The sequence below is a fragment of the Corvus hawaiiensis genome, chromosome 6, assembly GCF_020740725.1.
Source record: "Corvus hawaiiensis isolate bCorHaw1 chromosome 6, bCorHaw1.pri.cur, whole genome shotgun sequence".
Classification (NCBI taxonomy): Eukaryota; Metazoa; Chordata; class Aves; order Passeriformes; family Corvidae; genus Corvus; species Corvus hawaiiensis.
In genome coordinates this window covers 16,647,117-16,661,654 of record NC_063218.1, presented here as the reverse complement: position 1 = coordinate 16,661,654, position 14,538 = coordinate 16,647,117, and the positions used below count along the sequence as shown (strand labels likewise).

General features: G+C 42.8%; 1 protein-coding gene across 2 annotated transcripts in view; it reads right to left on the bottom strand.

Annotated features, from left to right (window-relative positions):
* Positions 1-14,538, bottom strand: part of CCDC88C (coiled-coil domain containing 88C) — a 106,137-nt gene that overhangs the window by 44,882 nt on the left and 46,717 nt on the right. For both annotated transcript variants that reach the window (XM_048307029.1, XM_048307030.1), the window contains exons 5-10: positions 12,358-12,416; positions 10,663-10,746; positions 6,952-7,092; positions 6,065-6,249; positions 5,448-5,529; positions 4,847-5,005 (exon numbers count right to left, since the gene is read on the bottom strand). In XM_048307029.1, the coding sequence (XP_048162986.1) occupies positions 4,847-5,005; positions 5,448-5,529; positions 6,065-6,249; positions 6,952-7,092; positions 10,663-10,746; positions 12,358-12,416 (710 nt within the window). The remainder of the gene's footprint in view (positions 1-4,846; positions 5,006-5,447; positions 5,530-6,064; positions 6,250-6,951; positions 7,093-10,662; positions 10,747-12,357; positions 12,417-14,538) is intronic.

The window sequence follows — 14,538 nt, the reverse complement described above, 5'->3', positions numbered from 1 at the left end:
TCCCCCTGCCTTTTGATACTACAGGGGGGCATCATTTAAAAGCCTGTCATAATCTTAATTGTTTGTTGCAGCTTGACTGTATATGGCATAATACGGAAAGTCTACCTTATGCAGTACCATACTACCCTTGATCTCTCAGTGGGTCAGCTACCAACTTGAAAAGCATGAGAGAAAAAATTTCCCTACTATAGTAGCATTAAAAGGACAAGTATGTCAGTGCTTTTGAAGAGGTTCATCTTCAATTAAAATGTCTGAGTATGCAAGTAACTAAAATAACAATAATACTGAAACACTAAAGTTACAGAACCTGCATTTTGGGCCAAGTCTGATCTAACAGGGTCACTTCAGGGTGGGCAAACTTAAAAGGCTGACACTAAACAGATGACAGACCAGAGGAAGTACATGGCACAAAAACTGCTGGGTTATTATGGAAGCTGCCAGAATATCTGTAATGAAACAGCAACGTGCCAAGAGTTTACTTTGCTAGATCACCCCACTCAATGTGGACCACAGCCCTAAGAACTAAGGTGGCGTCTGACCTCAAAAACATGACCTCATAACTATCCTTAAAACTGCCTACCATGCAAGAACTAGTTATTTTAGTGTCTCATCAAGAGTCAAGCTATGTGCCAAGTACATGCACATATGCAGGCGCTGGTACAAACCACACATCAGTGGGAGCTGCAGTGTATGGAAAACTGAGGCACTTTCCATTGAGTGCCCAGGATGGGCAGTCATGCCCGTTCAAAATAGTTCTGATGAAATATTAAATTAATAACCAGGTGGAAATGCCTGCTATGACAAGGTAGACATTGCTCACCCCCAGATCACCATGATCTGAGGTTGTCTTAATATTGAGATGTTCATGTAATTTAAATAATTAGTCCATGGGAGCTTTGTAGAGTTACATCTCAAGGCCTGGGAAGCAAAGCTGTCCGAACTAAAGCATGACAGCACTAACATCTCCCAGAAGTTGCTGGAATAACACAGCTGACCTAAAAATCTCTCTAGCTACAAATCACACTTGTTAGACAGTCAGCAGGTGGTGGTCATGAGGTGGTGCTGCTTCCTCTGAAATTAAGGTTTATTTTTAATTGAATTAACAAATGCACCAACATTATTTTATAACCTTAAGTTCATTTTAAAATCAGGAACAAATTGGCTGTGTATTTTCTTGTCTAATACACTGAGTTTAATTCAGCTTTTGCAGTTTCTAAAATGAATTACATATTGTGGTTTGATGCCCTATCAACTGCAACTTGAAATAGCTTTAAGAATGTGCATTGTGTATTCAGATGGTTACAATTAACTCTGGGGATAAGTGGTTGCACAATCAGGGTGTGTTGCCACTGGGAAACATTTTCAGAAACTAAAGTAGCAATGAAATTGCTTAAATCTGAAAACAGAGAATTTGCACATGCATCCAGACCCAGTTCAAACCCCTGCCTCGAGGCAGTTCAGAAGCTGTCGCTACTGAGCCATGGCACAGTTAACATCTTGTGACAATCATTGAACAGTATATGAAAACATACAAGAAATGCTTTTGCCTTTTTTTAATTCACAAGAGATTACTCCTGTCATCCTGCGTAGAAATTTGATTATGGTGAGAAGGAGGAAAACTGGGCAAAGCACACTCCTTGGCCTCAGCAAACAAGCTCATCTTGTGGAACAGCCAAAGGTTCAGTGGAGATGAATCCTGGAAGGGAGCTTCGCACTGCAGAGAAGCACCTCCATGAAGGAAGCCCTGCACTGAGCTGCTCCTTCACGTCCACAGCTCATTAAGCCACCCCAGCAGGAAGGCTCCAGAGCACATTTATGTCCCTTCAACAATGGTTCAACTAACAAGTCACTCCTAAACAATTTGTCAAGACATACAGAGAAGGAAAACAACACACAAGCCCTAAATGTTTTACACTGACATACAGATTTGAACCTTCTGCACTCCTCCTGCAATACCAGGAAGGAAAAGGATTTAAGGACTCATTTAATAGCTTTCTGCATTGATACACTTTTTCTTCTCACCTACCAATCTGGCACTGCTTATTAATAACCCTGTCAAGACTCTACGAGCCTTAAGATATCACATTACCACAGAACAATGGCTGATGCTGAACACACCTACATTTTCACTGCTGTGCTCTGTATGATTTGTTGGTCTTAAGGGTTAGAGCAGCTTAGCAAGCCATCAGCAACCAGTAAACACCACGAAATGAATAATCACTGTACAGTCTAGAGGTAAGAATCTCTACTCTGTTACATCCCAGAACAAATCTAACCAGACACTGTACTGACCCCAGACATTAATTCTTCTTTCAGAGGGGCAGAGGACTTGAGTCAGATTTGACAGAAAACTGAGCCCCCATGGAAAGCTAGATACTGGCTAGTATGCACAGCCTTTGTGCTACTCTATGACCATAAAAACATGGAATAGTGCCCTGTGGAATCCTCTGAATGCATCAGCCTGAGACCAATGGAGTTTGCCTGCTGCTCAATGCTGGCAGTCCATGGCTGTGTCAAAACTCGATCAATGATGGGAGAGGGAGTGGTGAGAATGTGAAACTCTCTGTCTATTCTAAACCACAGAGCACCCTGCAGACAGCTGTGCAATCCTGCTGCACATTAGAAAAGCTCAGCCCCTACAATAGCGACAATTTTTACTAAAGGCCACACTAGGGCTCCAAATCAGACATGCGCCAGATCGATGGGAAATAGTCCTTGTCCCACTACTGTATTTGTGCTGGTTTTGGCTGGGGTAGAGCAAGTTCTCTTCACAATGGTTGGTATGGGGCTGTTTTTTGGATTTGGCTGAACACAGTGTTGATAATAAAGAGATGTTTTTGTTATTGCTGAGCAGGGCTTACACAGAGCCAAGGCCTTTTCTGCTTTCCTACTGCCACGCTGGCAAGGAAGTTGGGAGTGTATGGAGATTGGGAGGAGATGCAGCCAGGACAGGGGACCCAAACTGACCAAAGGGATATTCCAGACCATATGGCATCACGCTCAGTATATAAAGTGGGGAGAAAAAGAAGGACAGGGAAGACATTTGGAGTGATGGTGCTTCACTTTCCAAGTCACCATTACACATGATGGGGCCCCTGCCTGTCCATGGAAAGCAGTGAATTCCTTGGTGTGCTTTGCTTGTGTGTGTAGCTTTTGCTTTCCCTACTAAACAGTCCATATCCCAACCCACAAGTTTTCCAGCTTTTACCCTTCCAATTCTCTCTCTGATCTCACTGGTGGGGGAGTGAGTGAGTGGCTGCGAGGGGCTTGGCTGCTGGCTGGGGTTAAACTATGACAGTATTGCAGGGAGGTATCCCTGGAGAGCCAGCACTCATCTCTGACATTCCACAGTTCCACCAAGAACTGACAGGGTGGAAGAGAGAGCGAAGAGAGTTCGAACAAACTTGAAACTAACGTGAAGGTTTCTTAACTGAATGCTGTGTTAAGCAAGATTAGCAGTGCAGGACATGCAGACAGCAGCGCAGGAAAGTGCTGGCTCTGGGGCAAGCAAGGAGGCTACTCCCTTGATCTCAGATGAAGGGGACAAAAACTCCTCTCCAAGCTCCAGGTAAATTATCTGAGCAGCAGATAAAGCTAAGCACCACCAGCGCACAGTCAGAAGGGGAACACCAGGATGGCTCACTGATAGCCAGTGTGCCAGGGTAGAGCATGACTGATTTGCCAGCTTGAGGGAGGAAAACAGAGAGAGACAGAGCTTTGTACTTCCTAATGCAAACTGAGAATTACTGAGAAGCAAGACAGGCTTTTGTAGTCTATTACTACATTTAATAACCATCCATTTTAGTGAACCTATTCATAAGAAGCAGCAGCTAGCTGCCCCCTTAGGTTATAGAAGGGAAAAAAAAATCACCTACAAAGTAGAGTTTATAGAGCAGAAAAATAAGGTCTATGCTCTCAGCAAGAGGCCTGGCAACCTCACTCTTCTACTTCAGACCTGGATTTTATCTAATTATAGTGAGGTTGGCAATTACCGAACCTGCATTTGTTCAGCAGTCTGGATTTATTTGACCTTGGCTGAAGTGTTACATATGTGGATTATTGGGAGTTTTGGTGTGAATGCCTCAAAGAACTGAAAGAACAGAAAGTAAAAGCAGTCCTACTTAAATTTAATGTCAGCCATGCTGAGCCAATGAGTTTGGCCAGATGATCTCCAAGGTCTTCTGCAACCTAATTCAATTAATAATTCCAGGATGGGCATAGCTGCAGGTGACTAAGCTGAGTAACTGACATTACTACTAGGGCAAAGCCACACAATTCTCATTAACATATCCCACTCATAAAACTAGGGGAGGAACCAAATTTTTTCTCCTTTCTACTATAAGTAACAGTTGCAAAAAGGGGTGGCTAGAATTTGTCATCTGAGGTCACCCTTAAAAATGCCATTTTAACACCAGTTGCATCTGCTACAAAACCCTAAGGAAAATCGCCCAGACGTCCACTTAACTAATTAATACATGGTATTTAAAATGCTGGTCAAAGAACAACTCTGGAACACAGGGAATTTACCTAAACTAAGGATCTGGACTCTAACAAAAAAAAAAAACCAACAACATTCAGAAAAGGTTTGTCCTGTTTAGCCACATAATGCTGAACTAAGCAGAGTTCTTTGAAACTAATGGGCATTTATTTTGTGCGCACCAAGTCCTTCCTCTACTAAAAGAAGTTTAATGATGCTCAGTCAACTGCTATGATGTATGTCATGAAAATTTTACTTGCTCTGATGTTCTGCTACAGTCAGCTCAATGACAAACAACACATGAACTAGTAATGCAACAAAAGCCACACATTAAGGATTACTCAACGAATCCTCCTAATTTTCACTTGCCTCCATGCGAGCTTTGTAAAACTCCACATCGTGAAGTTTCTCCTTGCACCGAACCAGTTCCATCTCGAGTCTCTCCACACGGTTTGCCCTCTCTCTCAGAGAGTCGAGCTCATCTCTGTATGCTCGGGCAGAGCGAGCATCTGAGGCAAGGTGCATGTTCTGTGAGGGATAAGCAGGGAGAAAAATCTAAGTTAACACTTTTAAGTATGTACTTCAGACTTTATTTTTTTGTATTTACTTACTGATTTTAAGTGTTGACAAATAGTATTCCCCTGGTTAAGGAGTAAGAATTCTCTTGGTAGCCAGTAAATTCTCTACAAGACAGAGAGGTTCTTCAGCCTGTTGGACATTACTAATGCCTGATGCTGCATAAGCTTCAGGCACTACTAGGCTATTTGCAAGCTGAACAGATGAGACTGCTCTCAACAGTTAAGTGAAAAGCATAGCACTGCTATGCCACAACCATAATCTTTGAACAGCTTGCTGGACTAAGTTGATTTCTTCATTACAAAAGAGGCATAGTAGTAATTTTAGCCTCACACTGAAACAGGATCTTTTTTTAAATAGGGAAGATTGTCACAGTAAAACAAGCCCATCTCACCTCTTGCTTTATTTTTTGCAGCTCTAGGGTGAGCTGCTCAACTTCATGTTTAGAATCTGCAAGCTGCTCAGCCTTCTCTTCCCTGAAAAAGATTAGAAAAATCTTAGTAATTTTTTTTCTTTCCTGAAACAATATTGATTATATGGACACTGCCAGGAATCTGTAAAAGAAGATACAAATCCCACAGCATATTCTTTATTATGACAGCTTCATCATTTTCCCATTATACCATACGCATATCATAGATCTGAGTTTGCAACTCTATTTTTATACTAAGTTCCTCTGTTTAAATCTCATTGGTGCACCTGCTTCACTGGCCTGTGGACTTTCTACTTCAAGTTAAAATGCAGAGCTAGCAGTTGGTATTTTGAAGGAGGGGAAGAGAGAGATGAGACAAAAAGAAGAATGGAAGCAGCCATCACTACATTTAAAAGCCAATTATGAAAGAAGAAAAGATGGAAGACACTACTAGCTTCCTACTGCTCTGATTTGAAAAGTGTGATTCTGAGAGCACCTATGGAAGCTGGTGTATTGGAGCCAACAGGCTCCTGCTTTTTCAGGATGTACAAGACTTAATATGCAAGTCTCTCCAGAAGCACAAAATAACGGTGACTTACAGCTCCTGACGGATTCTTCTCAATTTAGCCTTTGTGTCCGCCAGCTCAACTGCAAGGTGCTGCTTTTCTTCATTAGAAAGAGGGTTGGCAGGGTTTGGTGAAGAATCTGGACTTGGTACTTTCAGAGGGCTTGGTGGTTGCTGAGACTGCAGATAGTCTCTCTCTTGAGTGAGATCTACAATGACCTGGAAATACAGAAGACTATGTAGTGCCAAGAGATAAATAGCGTATTTATACATTGTTTTAAAAATACCTAAAAATATTTTTAGATTTAGGAAATTATTGGTCTAGCATGATACAGAATCCTAGTGACAGCCAGGAATGAAGGTTACACAGAAGAGGAAAGGAATCTCCACTATGCTCTGACCACTATAACATTCCCCTTCCAATGCTCAAAATAAGCAGTCTGTTTTCCTTGAAGAATTCATAAAAACCTGTAACAACTAACAGTTTTAATTAACACAATTGCAGTCAAAAGCATGACAGATGATTAACAGGCCAAAGAAGGTGAGGCTTCTCCAGAGATCTGAAGGGAAAGGAATTGATGAATCAAAAAAAACTAGACAAGACAATGGAGCCCAGGAGGGTAGATGCCAATGGAGAGACTAGGAAGCACTGCATGAATGACTAGACAGAGACTCAGAGACATTCGGTCTCCATTTCATGGAGAGACTGCTCAACTCCTCTTCACCAATCATTTTACCACATCTTAGTGCTTACACAAGAACCAATGGAAAAGTCAAACACTTTCTACAAATTTTCAGAGGTGTAGTAGAAAGGTGCAGAAGAAAGAGAAACCTAGTCCACAAACAAGACATGAGAGAAGGAATGGAGCCCTCATCTACAGCTTCTCATCAGCTCTGTATGGGATAGATATGTCCTCGTACTTCTGTGCATTCATCTCTCTCATCAATGAGCCTCCTGAGGTGGAAAACCATGTTCCTGGAGAGAGATTCTAGTTCTTCTGGGGCCATATCTGGGAGCTCCAGCCATTGCAAGTCAAATACATTCTCCTGGTTGTGAGTCACCTAGGAATAGGAACAGAAAAGTAAGTCTTTCCACTGGTTGAGTTGAAAATTTGTTCACCATATATGCAGCATCCCCCAGGTTCTTCTACTGATAAATTAAAAAACATATCCATTTCACCAAACCCAGGCTGCAAATAATAAATGCAACTACCTTAACTACAACACTACCCAGAAATTCTTGGTATTTACATTTTTTATAATTCTTAAAGTCTGAGTTTTAAAAGTGATCAGATAAATATGATCAATAGCATGCACACTTGCATATTAGAAGTATGCAACTGTCTTACTGACCCTGAGGTGATCCCCACAGAGAAGGGACTGATCCCACACTGAACGTTACTAGGAAGAATCCCCAATTTCAATGAATTTGCAATTTGCACCTGATACAGCTGGGAGGAGCTGTATCAGCTGCAGAAATACCTCTGGTTGCTGCTAGCAGTTAATCTTTCAACTGTTACCCTACCTAAATTGATTTACTCTGAATCATTTAGCAGAAACATCAGGCAAGTCTCTCAAGCTCAGTTAATGACTGTTCCAGCTTTTGTTATAATCATGTCCTTACCTCATTGTAATTTTTTTTTTCTTTCCTAAAAATTAACTATTTTTTTAAATGTTAAGAAAAAATTCCTGTCTTAAGACTTTCCTTATTTGTTCCTCAAATCTGACTGTACCAGGCTTTCTACACCTGCATGCATGACCTGCATGCACCTGGCCACAGTCAGCATCCACTCCCACTGAGGGGCACTTCCACCTGGCTCTTCAAAGTAAGAGACTTTCTGTATTATTTGGCAGGCCTATCCATAGCCTTTCCTTCTTCTGAAGTCCTAGAAATCTAAGAATGCTTGTCATTGGATCGAATACCTTTTTAAAAAGACTATATGTTCAATTTCAGCTCTTCAAGACCATCTAGCTCAGAGGCCACTGAAACGAGTCACTGGGCTGTTGCAGTGGGGATCCTGCAACATGCATATACCAAACCAGGCGTCCCATGGAAAGGAAATATATATGGACAGACAGACTCTTGCTAGATGTTTCAGAGATGTTTATTTCTCCAGCCGCATGGCCGGAGCTCTGCCCAGGAACTGTTCCAGTCACGGGACCAAGGGTCCTTCTCCCCGCGCAGGGAACACAAACCAACCAATGGGAACGAGGCTGAGCAGGGACAGGGAAACCCCGTGTCTGTGCCCTCAGGGCCCCTCTCCCAGGGCTACATGGCAGGGGAGGGACCCCAACACCTCACCCGTTTTATTTTAATAAAAGGAGAATGAAAACAACTGGATAAACATAACAAGAACAGTTTCAAGACAAAACAAGCCACCCTCCTGAGTCTTTAAATGTCCAAACAGATTCTGTGGAACATCTTAGGGCTGACAGAAGGGAGACAGAACTCTGAGCATGCTTTGTGGGGAAACTGAGGCAGGAGAGGGTTTAACTTCTTCCCTCCCCCTTTTCATCCCCCACTCGGCATTGGAAAGGGATTTTTGGGGAAACAATTGGCAAAAGCATGGTTTTGTGAGGGAAACCATGCGTGAAAAAACGGATTGGGGATACACTGGGGGTAATAGGACATAGGGTAAAAGGGAAAGGTGGGATTAGGAAAGGGAGACTGTAGGGGGGGTTTACAAGGGAGATATTGTCTAACATGACTACGATTTTTTGCATATATACTGCCTTTCACAGAAACACCATCAGGCCCAGTGACCTGCGATGCTTGTAACCCTTTTCTACCTCGTATAATTTTGAATTCCACTACCTCTCCATCTCCCAAGCTTGGGATGCATTTTTCAGGGTTATTCTTTTTAATAGCAGTTCTATGCACGAATATGTCTTGCTGGTTGTCACACCTTGTTATAAAACCATAATTTTGCTTAACATTATACCATTTTACTATCCCTAAGGTCTTAGTTACTATGATCTTTTCCTTTTTCCGAGTGGCTGCTGTTTTCTGTCTCGCTGCGTCTTTGCTCTCTCCTTCGGTCGCTCCCGTGTTGGAATTGTCGGGGCTGCTCGTGCCTGCGCGCTCTTCCCGGGGTCGCGTTCGGGGCTGTGCGGGCCGGGCCGGGCCGCGCCGCTCAGTTCTCCGTGCGTCGCCTCCTCTGGTCGCAGCTTTGCTGCCGCTGCCGGGCGCTGCACCCACATCTCGGCTGGGCCCCCGAGCGATGACCCCCCCGCGCCCTGCTCCAGCGCGCGTCTCGGCCGGGCCCGGCTCCGTTCTACCACCACCGCCGCCAGCCGCCGCCCGTGCACCGCCCCTCTCAGTCGGGCATTCACGGGGCTCGCTCCACCACGCGCTGTGCTGCGCCGTGCGGGTCCCGCCGCTCCCCGCTCCGCCACCGACACTGCGGCTCGCGTGGCTCCGCCCGCGCGCGGGAACTGCCTCGCTGCTGCTCTCAGAGCGCTCGGTGCACGTGGCCTGGGCCGCACGGTCCCTGCGCCACGCTTCCCTTCGCCAAGACACAGCTGACATTGCTCAACAGTCTCGGTAACTAAATAATATTCACGAAAATATTCTTCCATCGGCATATATTTTGACTCCAGTATTAACTGTGTCCAAACGGTTTTCCAAAAGCCCTTGGTAAGAATTAAATCCCAGGAAACATAGAAAAAGTTCTTAAACAACCATGCCAGGAAGTGTTTCAGTTCTTTTTGAGCTTGAATCAAGCTAAAATTTACAAATCGTTGTTCAAGAATCACTTTAAGTTTAAGATAAATGTCCATATGCGGCTCTGAGAGCCAAGAGTCTTCCCACGGTTCCTCCATAGTTTAGATATGGAATAGCAAAGCAAAACCAAGAAGAGGAATCCAAAGTTTCCAGGGTTTACTCACACAAATCAGTCGCTTAGGGATCGGGGATCGTTCTGCCCGCATTCCCACCATTATGTTGCAGTGGGGATCCTGCAACATGCATATACCAAACCAGGCGTCCCGTGGAAAGGAAATATACATGGACAGACAGATTCTTGCTAGATGTTTCAGAGATATTTACTTCTCCAGCCGCATGGCCGGAGCTCTGCCCAGGAACTGTTCCAGTCACGGGACCAAGGGTCCTTCTGCCCGCGCAGGGAACACAAACCAACCAATGGGAACGAGGCTGAGCAGGGCAGGGAAACCCCGTGTCTGTGCCCTCAGGGCCCCTCTCCCAGGGCTACATGGCAGGGGAGGGACCCCAACACTGGGCAGGCTGTGTCACCTACCACAGGGCTTGGGGACTAAGTGTTTACACCATTGGTGCAAGGGGCTCTGCAGCTTCTAAGACATACATGGATTTTGTCAATATTGCACATGGATCCTTACAACAATTCCTTCTACATAACCTTTAAGTGGCAAGCAAGGCATTTACCACCGCCTCTCTAAAAGACCACTGAGCCAAGTAATGATCCCAACACCTATTTTCATCTTGTAATTTGAGTGTAGGAACATGAATTCAATTTTCCTTTTTGTGAATTTCATGAATCCATTATGAAATTCTAAGCATTAATATTTTATAGCAAAAATATCCTTAACAGATTGACTGTTAAGTCAAGGAAGGGAGAGATACAACATCAAAAGAGACAATACTAGGAATCCTACCTCCTGAATGTGCGACACAATGGCAGCTTGGGTTTCAATATCCAGTTGTTTTATTCTGTCAATAAACTCTTCTTTTCTTTCACACTGTTAAAAGAAAGCACACCCTGAAACAGTGCTACATACCCTAAAACGTAACTGCTCAATTTTTCATTTAAATTTAAAAAAACCCTCCAAACTCAAACAACCCATAATGCTAATAAAAAACTGTTTTAAGATCTATATACTTTGTCACACTAGAAGGTGTAACACTTCACTGCTCCATATGGAGCACGAACCAAATTGCATTAAATTATTTAAACTTTATAGTCAGTACAATTAAGGCTAAGTTAAATGGCTGGTTTTGCTCTTAAGAAACAAGTTCAACATGCAGTGTGATCAAGAGGTGGGGAAACAGCCCGAAGAAATCATCACAGCTTCACTAATGGAGCTGCACAAATGTAAACCTTCATTTACACTGCACCATTTAACCTGTCTGCTTTGCTGTTTGCATTTTGCTTAGTTTTGGCAATGAAGAGAGATGCATCACTTTAGATATTATCCACATCAACACCCAATGTTGTTTGTTGGACTAAATCAACATATGCTTTAGATAAAAAAAACTGGGAAACATTCTGGATAAAAATGAGTGACATTTCAGACAAACAGATTTCAGTAAATCTTTTACTTAAGGCTTTAGAAGAGGCAGACATCTGCTATCTGTATATCTGTGATTGTGCACTAAGAACGTTATTGCCTTCTTGTAACAACACTGCACTGTGAAGAACTTAAGCAGTATTTAAAAGGGTTTTTTTAAACTCATTTACAGTGTCCTTCTGGGGCCTGGTTCTGAGTCTCAACCATTTATTTCACTGGGAAGAACCTCAGACCAGTAAACGAGGGCTGACGATGCACAGCAGCAAAAACAATTCTTTGTGCTGCAATGCAACACTAACGTAATTCAGAGGGGCAATACGTAGACAGCTTTACCCTGACATAATTGAGCTGACATAGCTGAGCAGGGTAAGTGTCCTAAGGCACGACAAAGACACTAGGCAGACCTACAAACAAGGTCAATTATCAGCAAAGGCCCGCCCGCAACGAGGCCATTGTTTACTGCCTCAGAGGTTTGGTGGGCAGAACACTGATTTCTTTATCCAGTAACTGCTGTGCATTTCTGCAGTTTTCCGTATGCATTGTCTCTCTATTTATTTAAACAAACGTCACACAGAGATCTCCACACTAATATACAAAGTATCTATTAATCTGGTATTTTCGACACAGTATTAAATCAAAATATTGTGCAAATAAAATCATGATTCATTAAACAAATATTTAGACTTGTTAAACTATTTGTTTGGCATTAACATGTACTGTTCCACTTTTTATTTTAAAACAATAAGAAAATAAACCAACAGCAAGCTTGGCATCAAGAGCACTGTTCAAAACTTATCTCGTCCCACTGTGTTATCGAAGCTGTGAAAGTACACATCCTGCGTCTGATTAAGCAGTAGCAACAAATTGAGGCTACTGCTATCACACAATGTGCTTCCTCTCCCCTGCATTTCTTTCCTTCACCTATTGTGTTTCTCACAATTTAGCTCACAAGCTGTCTTGAGCTCAAGATTTGTTCACATAGCACTAATCTTTGGGTAGATTTTCTCAGCTCAGAAAAAAAAAAACAGATTCAAAAAAGTCTTATTTTCTATGAATGTTCACCTGCACAGCACATCCCAGAACCAACAAGAGCAGCTTCTTGATTTCATCCATGCTTTTACCTAGAGAGGAAAAAACGTCATCAGTACGTGTGTATAACAGATAAACTACGTCCAAGTGATCCTCTCCAAAATACATGCCTAAAAAGAGAAGACCTTCGAACAAGTGCCTGAACAAAATATATATGCCTGTTATAAAGTTACCGTATTTTTTACGCAACAATGCAGTTCATATGGATTAGTTTAAAATCCCAACTTCAGCAAGGCATTTTTCCTTTGATGTGCTATCCTCACCTATCATTTTCTAAGGCTTTTCTGATCAATACATCACAAAAAGAATTCCTTTAAATAGTTCAATGCCTATGACCAATCCTTGTCTCTTGGGTTGTGATTAACAGGAGTGCAAAAAAGCCCAACAAACCACCAACAGCTCTCCCCACTCCAAAAAACCCTACCAAAATAAAACAAAAACACCATGGGCAGAAGCAAAGGAGGGTTACTCACAAAGAACTTGCCCTAAATTCTCCTTCTGTAAAACAGTTGCCACTCAGACTTCCCAAAGCTGAATACCATTCTGTGCATATAAATCCTCTCTGAGAGATGTTTTAGCAAACAAATTCTGCCTGTGTTCTGCATCAAAGCCTGTTCACACTTTGAAGCGTAAACCCCATGTGGTAAGAGGACAGAGAATGAGTGATGTATAAGCGATACTGAGGAGCTGACCATATGCTGGGAGCTGTGGGGAGAGGAGACACATCCCTGGTGCTGCTGCAGGGAACCCTGCTGCGACCAGCAGCCCTGCCGGCCATTTCCTAGGGTTAGGAGAAGGAAAGCCTCACAAGGGGAACTGGTGCAGCTTAGAGACAGCTTGTTTCAACAAAATTAATGTGGACTGTTGGATGGTAAAGGACATTATGTATATCAAAATAAGACAAAGGGCAAGGCAAGGAGGGCAAAAGGAAGGCAAGGAGTTTCAATGAGGAAATAAAAGCATCTTTACGGAGCTAGCTTCAGAAAAAGCCTGTCCTCATCCACACTGGGGGAAGATCAGGAAAGAGAAACAAAGAAACAAAACAGGCCACATATAGTTTTCTCTCATCCCTACACATGTGCATTCTTCCTGAGTGTATAACTGGGACTAACACTTTCATTTTATACCCTGCTTTACTTGGGTGTTCAATTACTCCCATCACTACATAGATACTAAATTCTGAGTGCAACTGCGCTCCTCCACCAACACCATGCCCTTGTGAGGCTGCCCTGGCAGAAAGTCAGAGGCATGTGCAGAACCCAAGGCCAGGGAAGGGGAGTTAATCTGACTCATCAGTTAAACTGCCACAGCCCCACAGCTGCACAAAGGCACTGACCTAAATTACCACGGGGGTTCCTGCCATTCCCACAACCTTGCAAGCCAGCATGGCCACGTGCAGGCAGCTTAGGAAGTAACTTGCTTCCTGATTTCCGAGCACACAAACGTCCTAAACCAGTATTTAAACATACCTACAAATTTTCGACAACTTTTAGGAATGTTCATCTTTTAAAACGACTCAAGAATGCCCTACAAAAATCATCATGACTGTATGAATGAACACTACAATACTCAACATCCAGGTCTTGCATTTAGTAACCATTATGATTTTGCAAGCAGAAATTCTTCTCTTCAACAGGAACAACCATCTTTAAGCATGCAAGTTCACACTTCAGCCTGTAAATACAATATAGCTTATTCCCCTGCAGAATATTTAAAAACTGGTTTTGAAAAACATACAATCATTCTTACTCTTCTCCCCATATGTAGCAGAATACAAGGCTTCCTCTTTCCTGAAAAGTTACAATTTAACACACAAATTACATTTCAGCCTGTGAAAGTCTGATTGTTCTGTATGAGCCTCAGTAACACAATCTTAAGCATAGACAGTGACACAAAACCCTTCACCAACAGCAAAAAAAAAATCTGTTACTTCATGAACAGTTCCTTTGAGGGCACAACTGGGAGACTATCGGTTTGGTCAGAAGGTATTTTTTCAAGAAACTGAGCTCTCATTAGTTTCAGCACTGGGTTTCATTCTACATCATCTTCAAAGCAGGTACAGACCAAGAATTAAATGCAGAGCATGCCTGTGGGACACAAAAGCGAGTCATTAAGTTATGGAGAGCAAGTGACTTGAGTGTGTCTCTCATTGAC